Raw genomic sequence first — 13,719 nt, 5'->3', positions numbered from 1 at the left:
TGCATCGCGGACAAAAATATCGCTGCGTGAAGATTTGGCCGGCCAATGAGATTGAATTACTTGACGCATGCGCGGTTGAATCTCAACTTTCGAGAGATTGTCCCTGTATACCGAAGTACAAAGTAGGCATGAATTTTCGTAACAGACGTTACGCTGAGTCGAGTTAAAGACTCAAAGAAAACAAAAACAGGGATCGAACTTTGGCGAGGTTCAAAACCGAACACCCTCTACAACATCGTCCGCATATATCTTGCGGTCGCATCTCACCGATTATCGATGCCTGATTATGCACATCGTGTACAGGTGAGCGTAATTACATGCGAGGATATGTAAATTGCCTCCGCGCATCGTTTTCGTAAATTTCGGTTGATCGATGCGATATTCAAGCGGTTCCCCCCTTCTCGCACGTAACGTGCGGTACATGTATAACACATTTGCACGTATCTGCAAGCGGTCGTCGACATGTACGAACGCAGGGCAATATGCGTATAAATATTATAAGGAAAATTTGAAACCTTTCTCTGTTTGTTTGTTTGTTTGTTTCTTTGGCACGTAGAGATCGGCGAGTGAAGAGAAACGGAACGAAACTGAAAAGACAATAAATGAACAAGTAATAAATGAACAGCGAGTATTCTTATCCTTCTGAAATTACGACATGGTTTTTCTTGTCTTCTTCGATACTTGAACAACTAATTTTTAATTTAAGATCGAATTTTAATCGAATAAATTTCGTTTACACTCTCTTCAATTCGATGAAATTATCTAGTTACATTGTACTTCGCTACAGTGACAAGCTGAAGTTTCTTCGAAACTATCAAAGTTATTTTGTTAAATGTAAACGAGTTTATATGCGGTTCAAGAAACATTGTTTCTTCAGTGCAAGATCGTACAATCATGGTTAAGAGTTAAAATCAAATAAAACCAGTAAAAGATGAAGCAAAGTAAAGAAACGAAGAACAGCAGGTAGAGATAATAATGAAAACTAAAACGAAACGACGGACGAAGACGTTTCTCCCCGTTGATGTTGATCGTCGTGAATTTAAATTCTCTACCTCGTGATGCGGAGTAGATTGGTAGGTACATAAAAGATCACGAAGACACGCATTCGTGGCAGGTAGCCTTACACAGTCCTTCGTTCCGTTCCGTTTCAAATCTCGGAACGACGCGTGTAATTGAACATTGCTCAACAAAGTTGCGGATCCGAGGAACGGACGGCAAGGCGAATGCGGATGGACATGAAAGGCGGATGCGGATGGACATGAGAGACGAAACGCGTTTGCGTGTAATTTATAGCAATTACGGAGACGTCGCGTTTCGAGAAAGCATTTTCCCCGCAGGTACGCCGAGATCACCCCGAAGGCGTTTTACGCTATCAAAGACCGTGTAATTACAAGATATCGCCCGCATCTCTGATGTTGATGTTGATGTTGATGCTTGTTGCCCCTTGGTCACGACCGCTCAGCCCTTCGAACTGACATCGTGATGGACGGAGCGCGGTTTATCCTCATACAATTTATTCACAAAGTTGTATGTAAGGGAATATTTACCGTCCTACGTCTTGTTACCTTGTACGACTGCTCGCTCGAGATAGAATTTTAATATCAGCTAGCCCTCGTCTTTGATGGTGCTGAAGGTGGTTGCGTCAACGTAACGAAACACCAAAACAAATTTCACTATTTTGAAATTTAATAACTACCGCGAAGGTTGCTTGAATATGAGAGAAAATATTCCAAAATATCAGTATGTTCTTCTTTGTTATTATACTATTTGATCACATTTGATCATTTTTTTCCCTGCTAAATGAATCGTTGCAAACTTTAACCCCCATCATATTTACACGTATCTACAATCGAAAACCTTACACCGTTACAAGTGAGTTTTTCATATTCTTTTATGATCGTGGGTAGCAAAAATTTGACAAGTAGGATGTAGGTTTTATCGAATCACAATTATTTCGCGACATTTGTTTAATTTTTTCAACCACAAAAACGGTAGTGAAATAACCGATGCGACACGTAATAAGGTTAGTTTTACTTTCAAAAATAATTTCAAATTGGTAGTACGTGAAGTTTTCACGAGAAACAATACAATGAAACGGACTATTTTATTAATAATCGCGTCGTCGTTAAATCATCGATAAATTTTTTCCCTCTCTCTTGCTCTATTCTCTCCATCAGATATTTGTACGTACGAACAGTGTCACTCGCGTACTCGACCGTGAGCATGTTTTTCGAAATCAGGTAAGAGTCGGCATTATTGAACACCTAACAGCGGCGGCATCGGTGATGGTTCGGATGAACGCGTGATTTTCACGTGACAGTTTATTGACGCGAAGTATAATGGAAATTGATGAAATACGGGGTTTCCCGGCTGGAATCGGGGTCTGACGGATGGGGCGAAAAAAAAAAACAAAAAAAAAACCAACGTCCGGATTAAAACAACTTTTTGCAATATCCTATCGTACAATTGTACGCATCTAAATACGCTTTTTTTTTTTTTTTTTTTTTTTTTTCAACATAATTTTCTTCATTTTTCAAAACTCGTCCGATTATTTTTCGCGATTTAACCGAAAGCTTCGACCCCAGCCGCGTCCGTACGACAAAAAAAAAGAAAACAGAAAAAAAAACGACGAATTCCGTGAAATCACGCAATCTCGCTATTTCGTCGATTGGAATAAATTATTCGTATATATTATGCGATAGGGGCGGATTAGAGATAGCGTAAGAGAGGAGGAGGGGGGGGGGGTATCCGTTTAAATAATTCGGTTTTATCGACGCGGTATTTCCGATGTGCTTGCCCGCCGCGCGCCAAACGTGCAGTAGTAAATAACGGGTGTGCGATAAACGGAGTGTCGACAAGTTTCATGATTGTAGGTTAGATTCCGTCTTGCCGGTATTGGTGTGTGCTTTATGTATATATTGATACGTGCGCACGATATACACGCCCGTATAAAGTACAGCCTTGCGTAAATCGTATTTTCGAGTCTCTCTACGCGAGCATTCGACGCCTCAAGTACCTACTCAATTTACTCGAGCTGTGGCGGTCGTTTTGCGCGTGTCGTGTACCTTGGGACTTTGGAAAACATTAGGCAGAAAGCCGGGTGCGATTGCCTCACAATCGGTGAGTAACAAGTTGCTAATTATTGGCGAACCGGTTCTAATTTAAGCGTTTTTCTTTCTTTTTTTTCTTTCTGATTTGACGAAAATCGCACTTCTCGCCGTGCCGTATTTTTCGCCTATTGTATACAGAAGAGTTGGAGGGTACAGATAAAACTCTGCTGAAATGTATTTAGCACAGATATTGTTATTTGTTTTTTTTTTTTTTTCTCCAGACTCAACCATAACGTTCACTCTTTTGACCTGAAAAGAGGGACGAAAGTGACATATTTTTCCCTAAAACGTATTTGTGGGAAATATGAGGCCAATTTAAAAATCCCAATTTTCAAATAAATATTGTAGCCGTAAAACGTTAGATAATGTAGGTAATATTTCATTCCCGACTCAACCATAAAGTTCACTCTTTTGACTTGAAACGCGGGACGAAGGTGGGATATTATTCCCTCTTTACTTTTTTTCCCCTCATTTGTGGGGAAAAAAGGAGCAATTTTCTCCCACATTTGCGGGAAATATGATCATATTACCCGCAAATTAATGTTTCGGTTATCTCTCGTTTTTTTTCTCCATTTTGAACTACGTCTCTATGTTTTATCATCAACTATCAATGATATTACCGTTTTTAGACCGATGTATCACACTTACACGTACACGGAAAATACTTTCAAGTCAATAACGTTGCCAGAGTTGAATCGGAAATAAAGTCCCATGTGTAACACAGAAATAAAAGTCGATCAGTCCCTTGTTACATAATGTACTATTTTTCGATTCTTCTACGGATGGGGTCATTTGTTTTTCGACATATTTGTACCATCTCGATATGCCGACTACAGCGTGGAACGATGAGACGGATGCGTCGTGTTGCAAAAAATTCGATCACGCATTACCAAACCTCGTTTCAGGTTCAATACACCGCAGACGTGGAAATGGCGGGGACAAAATGAGTGAACAGAGACTGCGCTAATAATTTCCGAAAACGAATACCCAAAAATCAAAGGAAAAGAAAAAAGGGGGAAAACGCCTTTCCCTGCAGTTCTAGTTTTGTATTTGAATATTTAAGGCATTCAGCGAATGCACGGTGATTGTTGTTCGCCTCGCCGTGAAGTAATAATCAAATTTGTCAAACTTAAATTATACCTACTGTTCACTTGACAGCAGGCGCCATGTCGTGCCGTGTAGGAATTACTTTTAGCCGGTCAGTCACGTTGCGACGTTTCAGATTTTCATTTAGTTTCTGTTTTTTTTTTTTTTTTTCCTATCGTCAATTTTCCCTGCAACTTCAGGATGACACTTTTAGGAAGACAGAAAATCGGTGAATGCGAAAAAAGAAAACAAAACACTTGTAAAGGGATGAAGAATAATCGCGTGGTTTCCGCCGTCGATTTCGACTCTTGGAAGTTTTTCCGATCGTCGCGGCTGACCTTTCGACGGTGTTATAAACGGGCCCGTTGGTCGTTTTAAAAATCTAACGAAAGGTTGACCGTTAGCGAACGGTCGGCCAAGAGTGAAGACGGACGTCAGTGATGAAAATCTCTGGACCAGGGCCAACCGGAAATCCCCCGGTCACCTTGCGCCGCTGAGAGGATTCGGGGAGGCGAGTTTTTCGCGCTCCGAAAGTTGGCGACCCTGAGCGCAGGAGGCGATTTTAAACCCGGTGGAGAATTTTCGGCGATCGTTACCAACGGCCGGGGATAATTGGGAATTTTAGCACACGCGTACGCATCGTCAGTCACGATATTATCGGCTTGGACAGCGGTGACTATAATTGAACGGAATTGACAAAATGACGCCGAAACGTATCCCCGCGAACGAATTCTTTGGCCATCGGCCACCTCCTTCCTATTCTTCCTCTTCTACTTCTCTTTTTCGGCGATACGCCCGCCGAGCCGACTAACGAGATGCGTTGAGGTTCGTTAAAAATTCTTAAATTAACGCTCGGTCACCGGTTTTATTCGTTCTTGGAAGCCGAAAATTGCCGGGGGGTTGTCGGTTAATGGGGACGGAGAAATAGTCAAAGTGAGTAACCGAGTCAACGGACTCGAGGGACATTCGAGTTGTGTTCGATTTTGGCACGGCGGGAAAAATCCGCGAGAAAAACCGAGTCGCCTCGCGTATATGCTCGTTGAGGCTTCTGGCGATTTCGAAAATGCACGGTCATCGATGCGTGGCAAATTCGAGCGATACGTCGATCCGGACAGGCCGCTTCCCGAGGAAAATAGTGCTCGCTTTCGATCCGTGGAAGATTGATCCCTCTGCGGTCGCCGAAATTAGCCGCGAGGTTGTCGGACCGAAAAAACAAAGAGCGTGAAAGAGGTGTTTGCAAAATACGTTGGGAGGGATTCGCAATGTTTTCCTAACGCCGCGTTAGCCTGTTCCAGATTTAACTTTAAAATGGGATTCGAAAAGTTGCCAATTGTGTGTGCGCGTGTGTTTCCTAACTCGATGTTGTACGGAATGTTCCGGGCGGAGGGTGAGACGAGGGTGAAAATGAGATGAGAAGTAGTAGTAGAAGATGAGTAAAAAATCTCTGGTAAACGGTGCGGACGGGTTTTTCAGAAGTCGAAAGGAGTAAGATGAAGTAGGCAAAACAAAGGAACAAGGGAAAAAGTTTTTGTTTCGTAAGTCTGTCGCTGAACGAGATGAGTTGGGTTTTGTGTTTCGTTTGTCGTTTGTTTCTACCTTACTCCTTGTTATACGCAAGATGAGATTTTATGGATATTGTTTTCCCGTACGTCACAACGGGATGAATTTCACTCGGCACGGTGTTATCCGCTCGATCGAGTTGAGCGAGGAGAAAGGCCGTCGTGAAAAGGGACTCGTACAGCCGTCGAGCAAAGGAAGTAGAAAAAAAAAAAAATTTTGAGGACGTCGTCGGTTCGTCTCGTTTTGTATATTTCCACAAGGCAGGCGAAGACGACCCAGTCTGGTGAAAGCCGACGAAACGCTCGGCCATATGTCGCACTCTGTTTAAACATCCTGGACCGATTCCGGATCAAAATGCATAATAACTGAGGTCGGAGAGACCGCGTTTGACGTAGTTCACCGTCTTCTCGTTGCGCGAATTTGCGCAGTAATGGTGCTTAACCACGATAATAGTAAAGGTCGATTTAGACCATCGCGCAATCCCCAGCTCACATTGCTGAAATGATGCAAGGCACTCATGCATGGACCACCCGTAATGTGCGGCAGCGCAGTATAAACTCCGAAATTAAACCTCGGACCACCCGGTGCAACGTAAACAAATTTACTGCTCAAAACCATCCTCTGAGACTGTTTTCGAGGATCGAGGAAAACGGCGCTTTTCTGATTACTGGTAACTCGGCGAGACCTCTGTTTATGCATCCATTATAGAGGTAGATGCGTCGGGTAATTCGGATCGCCTTGGGACTGCGATTGTCGCCGTATTCATTACCTATAATGGAAGGCTATGACCACAAAAGGTCCGTCAATCAAGACGAATATCAATTTGTAAACGATACAAAATTTATCGGGGGTTGAAAAATATTGTCTGAAAATTGCACAACGTCGGATTTCTGTTACGGATGGGATGTAAATTGAATAGGTTACATGTCGCGTCGATGGATACAGAGATTCGTAAAGGTGACGATGAAAAAAAAAATGGACTATGTAACTACTTGGTTTGCCGCTTTACTCTGTTGCAACCAGTCTAACAATAGAACCATGCATATTTATATTCGCAAACTTGGCTCGAGTTTTGGTCATTACCGTGATGATCACTAGGCATTTTTGATACTCTAGACTAGCCGTTTGCACTGATAAAAGTGAGTGAACAAAAATGAGTATGGTGTCACTGAATCTCCTCTGGGCAATTTGGTTCTTCATGGAACTGGAACGAAACGTTTTGTCCGGGTTGGCTTCCAAGAACCTAACCCTAACCTAACTCAACCCAACTTAACCCACCTGCCAACAGCGTTCAAAGACCCGAGGGTGAGTTGGCGTTCTGACTAGTCAGTAACCGCTCGACAATTGCCGAGGTTGGAGGGATGAGGTTGACGAACGAAGGTCACGACGATGCAACGCATCTGTCGAGGGTAAGCCGATAGATGGTGCAGAAGGCGATTGAACAGCTGGTTCCGTTCTCCGAGGATTGAATGGTTCCGTCGAGAACCGAGAAATTTTTACGCCGTGGTCGATAGATCCTCCGCAGTGTTTTAGACCCAGCCAGTCGGTCGGTCAGTCATTCACCCGACTCAAGTTTAAAAGTCCCGATGGAATCGAGCGGCTCACCCGGACCCCAAAAGGTCACCGAGGTCGACCTCACCGAAACAGCTGTTCCTTTCATCTCGCCGACGGTCGCTTCTCGGCGTCGGGTAAACACGAGTTCGAAGTATGTGAGGGCTTCCAATATTTCGCATTTCTGCAAGTGTAGGTATCACTCGTCCCAACCACCCGTGGATCCATTTTACGAATTTGACACTCTTTTACAGGAATATTTTTCGATCCCTGAAGGCACTTCTCCCTTCTTCCTTCTGTACCTGCGCACCCTTCTTTTGTCGTCGCGCGGGCGGACTCGTTACTTGTCAAAATCACACCCCCATTATCATAGGAGGTCTCTACTCCCTCGTCAGCCTCGGTATTGAACTCGAGACCAGCTTTTATCCAGAAAAGTAAACTTCTGAGGCTGAACACTGCGATTTGTCGGAGCTTCTACCGCTTACCAGTGTTAGTGGCTCGATGGTGTTGTGTCTATAAAGCTTTACCTTTTAGTAACATTAACGTAACTCCGTCATTCTTTCGAAAGAGTTTCACCCGGCATTTGGACAACTAAAGAGATTTTGAAATGTTGAAATTAAACTAGCAGCTTATAGACTTACAAGCAGCCAGACATGCTAACGCCAATGAAGATAAAACAGTCAGTCGACATTGATGATCAGAATTTTGACAGTTCTGATGAAAAGTCAGTACTTTTGTCAAACTACTGGTGTAAAACCTTATTGCACTTGCAATTAGCTGTTCGCTTCAGCTCCACAAGTTATTGTTGAATAACCGTCAAACACTTTGGTCCAATCGTAAGTAATTATTTCGCTCCATCTTCTTTCGCTCATCTGTTCAGAGTCCATGTTGTTGAAGTTGAAACTTCGTAGCTAACCGTGGCGTTAAATTTTCCAACGGTGGCTATTTACGTCCCGCGGGGTTGGAAAACACGCTTTAAAGGGCAATAACTATAAACAAGGGAGCGTTGTAACTCTCTCTCTCCTCTCGCTCCTCTCTCTCGATTCGCTCGTTGCCGGCGGTCATGGAGGATTCATTATACCTAGTTCCATCGTGCGGTAAACCAGCGGTAGTCCGCAACTCCCTGTGTTGACAGACCGTGCATCGCGAGTCCGAAGCCGAAGCCCACCGATGTCGGGTCGTAGAGGTCATGACCGTTTATTTTACCTTACAGAGCGTCGCTGACTCCGTCCGTTCAAAATTATAACATGATCGAGCTCAAAGACGGTCGAGAAAATTTTCTGAACTCGGGACTCGAGGATGTATTAAATGGGACACAGGTTCAAACAGTGTCACTGAAGCTGTGATCTCGAGGGGACATTCACTCGTAGATCGGATGACAAACGATTGCAAAGATTTCAAGCGAGTTCAAACAATCTCCTGGGATTTTAAAGTGACCACTTTCCAAAGTGGTCAGTGATTCATGACAAGTGAATTCACGTGCGATTTCGTGGTCCTTCAAACGATTTTACGCAATTTCAACAGATCTCGTATGATTTCATATGATTTCAAGCTTTTTCACTCGTTTACACGTGATTTCGAGTGATTTCAACTGATTTCAAAGTATTTCAAGTGATTTTGAAGTGACTGCCTTCCAATTAGTTTGCGGTTTCATTTTATTTCAAGCGATTTCAAGGTATCTAATACGATTTCATACGATTTCAAGTGATTTCACGCGATTACACGTGATTTCAACTGATTTCACGTGATTTCAAGCGATCCGAAAGTGACTGCGTTCTAAAGTGGTTAGCGATTACACGCGATTTCAAAGGGTCTCATACGATTTCATAAGATTTCAAGCGATTTCACACGATTACACGGGATTTCGAGTGATTTCAACTGATTTCAAATGATTTTAAATGATTTTAAAGTGATTGCTTTTGAAAGTGGTTTGCGATTTCACGCGATTTCAGGGGATCTCATACGATTTCAAGCAGTTTTACATGATTTCAAGTGATTTTAAAGTGACTACTGTCCGAAGTGGTTTGCGATTTCAACAAGTAGATACCCTCTCTGTTGATTGCGTCAGATGTAACAAAGAAAGTCCCTGTAGATAAGCTTCGGTAGAACTTCCTCAATACTTGTTTAGTCATCTTTTTCTGTCGTCACGATTCCAGCCTAACTCTAGGTTCCAAAACCCTCCGAACCCAGGATCCGTACAACGACGATAACCTTTAACTCGTGTACTTTAAACTGACGACAAACCGACAAATTGAGAATTTGGCTCACTGTCTAATCGACACTCTTACCTTTCTGTTTCAGACTTCCACCTCAACTCCGAAACGCACCCCGTTATCCGTGAGTACAGCTATTATCATTCAATTTTCAAGATTTAATGGGTGATTTCACCATCTCGTCGAGTACTCACATCGAGTATTACCGTAAATTTACGTATAATTTTTCTTCCACAGAGTACTGTCACAACGCCGAAACGTTCCCTCACATCCGTGAGTATAACCATAATCATTTAATCTAAACGGTTTAGTGCCGACAGAAGCATCCGTTTGTTTTCCGTAATGATTTTCATCGATCGAATGTACTTACCATGAATTACCATGAATTTTCGTCTGTTTCTTCTGCTTCAGGGTTCCAGCGGAACTCCGAAACGATCCCTCGCATCCGTGAGTACAACCATTGTCATTCAATTATCTCGTGGTTTTTCACGATGACTTTGCCATCTCGTTGAATGCCCGGTGAAACAACGATCCGTTTGTTTGCCGAAATGATTTTCACCGATGATCGAATGCCCGTAAACGCTCCGCCGATCGTTATTTAAATATTACCGTGAATTTATGTCGCGGTCAAACGTATTACCCCGCGTCTGGCAGGGTGAAACTAGACGGTCGCTTATCCGAGACATACCAGACCGCGTTGCGCATTCACCACACCGTCGTAAAGTTACCAATGAAACGACCCTCGTGCGCTCCGGATGCGCGATTTTACTCGCTCACTCGATCCTCCTAGGCTTTGGAAACCCGTAAATATCCGCTTTAATGCTTCGTTATGGTAATCGCGAATGTATTATACGCGCACCGAGACCCGCTCGACTCGACTTAAGATCCCAATAAGCCGGTGCTTCGTAATTCGCAAACTGCTCGTTCGATCCTGCAGCGTATGTGTTCCAAACGGTGGCGCACTTTTCACGATCCCCGTGGCATTTTTTTTCTTTTTTCTTTTTGCACAACTCGAGTTTCGGACATACGTTCGTTTCGCCGCGGAGCTTTCAATATATTCAAGTGTCATTAAAGCTCACCCACGACGATGCGTCGAAGATTGATTATTATCACTTCGTGTAAATGGACGAAACATTTTTTTTTAGTCAAGTCGTTACCGCACAGTCTTCTGGGATTACTTTGTAGTCAGAAAATCTAGTTCGTGCGCCCGTTTTTTTTTTTTTTTTTTTTTTTTTTGGGATACACCTACTGGCACTGCATAATTTGAATACTGGTGCAACGTTGAATCGATGTCAAGGCCTTCTTAAGCTTGAAAAATAAAAAATTAAAGAACAATAATTCAGCAATTGCCAGAAAATTTACCAGCAGTATCGATAAACCATATGTATTAATAAATCGAAAAGATAATTCTACGAAATTTACTTTCGATCCTTTAAAAATGGTTCTCATTTTATCGTAACCTTAACAAAACGATAAAATTTTCTCACTCTCTCTTTCTTTCTCTCTCTTTCTGCTTATTTTCTTTTCATTCCTCGCGGAGGAGGAGAAGAACGTTCGAAGGGGGCGAAAATTTAGTTGTCGCCAGTGTGTCTGATATTATTTTTTGTGGCAATGGTCCAAGCGAGGAGACGACCTATTACGCGCGATATTATGTGATGTAACGTGCGTAAACAACCCACGCAATTGGGTGTTGGTGCGTCGATGCAATATCTGCGTACGCGTGGACGAGGAGAAGGAGGAGGAGGAGGAGGAGGAACGGGTTGAATGACGCAAGGTGGGCAGGGTAGAAACCCATGGATCAGCCAACAGTTATTTCCGATTTTTGCCTCGAGGTCAGTCAGCGATTCACCTGCGCGCAGCTGCTCTAAGCGGGACGTGAAATTTGGAACCCGATTTCAGCGCTAAAAGTGGTTTTTTGTTTTTTTTTTTTTGTTTTTTTTTTTTTGCCGACATCTTTACAGATTTCTTTGGTTTTTTTTCTCAACGAATTTTCTGCAGTTATTTATTTATTTTTTATTTTAATTTTTTTTTGTATTTTTATTCTATAATAATAGATAAATATCAATAGTTTTTATTGTCCATTTTTCAAACCGCTAGTGAATTTACGAAAAATTGAATTCTATGAAAATATGATTTTTACGCTTCACGCGATAATGGGATCTCGATATTAACTTTTTTTTCGCAAGTTCTTAGTCTTTTTAACTCGGAATTGGATATATTTTCTTTTTCTTTTTTTTCTCACTTTTTGTGGTCCTGTGTCCGTGGTCTAAATAGATCGCGAAATCAAGAAAATAATGTGAATCTGTTCTGAAATCTACTTAGATCGAGGCACATAAAATATGAAGAAAAAAAAAGCGAAAACAATTCCGACATAGAAAAACAAAAAACTTGCGAAACAAATACTGAATATTGAGATCCCATCGTCGTGTCGCGCTTAAAATAAAATCAGATAGGATTTTTTCAGATTCATAAAAATGATGTTTTCGGAATTGGTTTATCAACTTTTTTTCTTGACAAATCTCAGTGGCGGTTTAAAAAAAAAATCCGTAAAACAAAATCCGAGACCATTTTGGGTCAAACTTCACGTGAAACGCCGCGTATATATTTATCATGCGACACATCTCGTTGTTCTTTTTGCCTTTCGCTTCTATTTTTCTCGAAGGTGAAAAAAAAGTAATGAAAACTGGATAAAAATACCACCGAGCTCTTCTTGCATCATCCCCTACGCGTTCATATACATATAAACATAGACACACACACTCGCAATTGATTGATATATTCATTCTCAAGTTTACCGATAAATCAAACAATTCGAAATTCAATTTTCCATATTACACAACACCACACGTGGGTTTGTCGAAATATGATTGCCCGGCTATGTCTAACCGAAATTTGTACCTTACCCATAAATCGTTACGTTTCGGTCACATGGAAATTGAAATTCACACCGAACGATTGAATTTCACGTTTTACCGTGAATTTGTCACTATCTCGAATCGTACGTAAAAATATCTGGTGGCATTTTGTATATTTATTTATCCATTTATTCTCAATCTTATTCGTTCATTATTGTCCTTATTTTTCCATGCCAATATCCGATCGAGGATCGCCGAGTAACAAAGAGTTATAAAATTCTTATTACACGCAATTCGAAATCTCCAGCGCAGATTTAATCTGATTTTCAATTAATTTTTTATTTCAATTCAAGCATTCACCCAAAGTTGAAACCTTTGAAAATGACTCGACCCGAATCAGCATTGAACACGGAGTTTACACAGATAATACTGTTATAGTTGGTATATACATCAAAACATATATACATATATATATATTAGGGTGGGCCAAAAAAAATGAGTATTTTTTTTTTTTACTTTATACTCTGACAATCGGTTGCTAGATACCTCTAAAGAATTCTCACCAAATATGAGCTCTCAATTTTGATAACAAGGTCCTCCGCTTTACAATTTTGCATTTTTTCCTGAGTATTAGAAACAAAAATTCATATCTCTTTGACAACTGCTCGTTAAAAAATATCTCTCCTCATATTCTAGTAGGAAATCGAACGCTCTAGAAAAAAGGTTTCTTACAATTTTTTCGTAAACCTTACCGTTTGAAAGATATCAAAGCTTAAAGTTTGATTGTTTTAAGAAAAATTTCTGTTTAAACGGTAAGGTTTACGAAAAAATTGTAAGAGACCTTTTTTGTAGAGCGAAAATTATATATATAAAAAAAATTAGAATTTTCAATTACAAACTCTCTCAAATCTTACATACATATATAATTATATATATATATATATATATACATATAAATATTCTATTATACCCGGGTTTATATTACTGACAAGAGCTGCGTGGGACGTTTCTTCGTTATTGAATTGATTAAACAACAACGCGCAACGTCGGAACCACCGTCTATACGTATACGTATAACCGCTTCCATGCAAAATCTCCGCAACTATAATAACAATAATAATAATAATAACGACACAACGAAACAATGACACGAGGTAGGTGGGCGTAATTTTATCGGCAGGACGCGAGCGTGTGTATTCATACCGCGTATTTAATTAAAATTTGTGCGTTTTCTCCCCCCCTCCCCCCCCCCCCTTTTTTTTTCTTTTTTCGTTCATTTTTTTTTTTTTTTTTTCGTTCTTTGTACGTTCTCTTCCGAATTTCTTCCCCGCTACTTTTCGTTTG

The 13,719-nt window shown here is 41.2% G+C and overlaps 1 protein-coding gene across 6 annotated transcripts in view; it reads left to right on the top strand.

The window, feature by feature from the left end:
• Positions 1–13,719, top strand: part of LOC124180139 (growth factor receptor-bound protein 14-like) — a 297,724-nt gene that overhangs the window by 155,338 nt on the left and 128,667 nt on the right. For all 6 annotated transcript variants that reach the window (XM_046565251.1, XM_046565250.1, XM_046565247.1 and 3 more), the window contains 3 exons: positions 9,609–9,644; positions 9,758–9,793; positions 9,932–9,967. In XM_046565251.1, coding sequence (XP_046421207.1) covers positions 9,609–9,644; positions 9,758–9,793; positions 9,932–9,967 — 108 coding nt within the window. The remainder of the gene's footprint in view (positions 1–9,608; positions 9,645–9,757; positions 9,794–9,931; positions 9,968–13,719) is intronic.

Source organism: Neodiprion fabricii, chromosome 4 (assembly GCF_021155785.1).
Source record: "Neodiprion fabricii isolate iyNeoFabr1 chromosome 4, iyNeoFabr1.1, whole genome shotgun sequence".
NCBI classification, from domain to species: Eukaryota; Metazoa; Arthropoda; class Insecta; order Hymenoptera; family Diprionidae; genus Neodiprion; species Neodiprion fabricii.
Note: the sequence above shows the minus strand (reverse complement) of the source record. Positions and strands in the feature narration are given on the sequence as shown.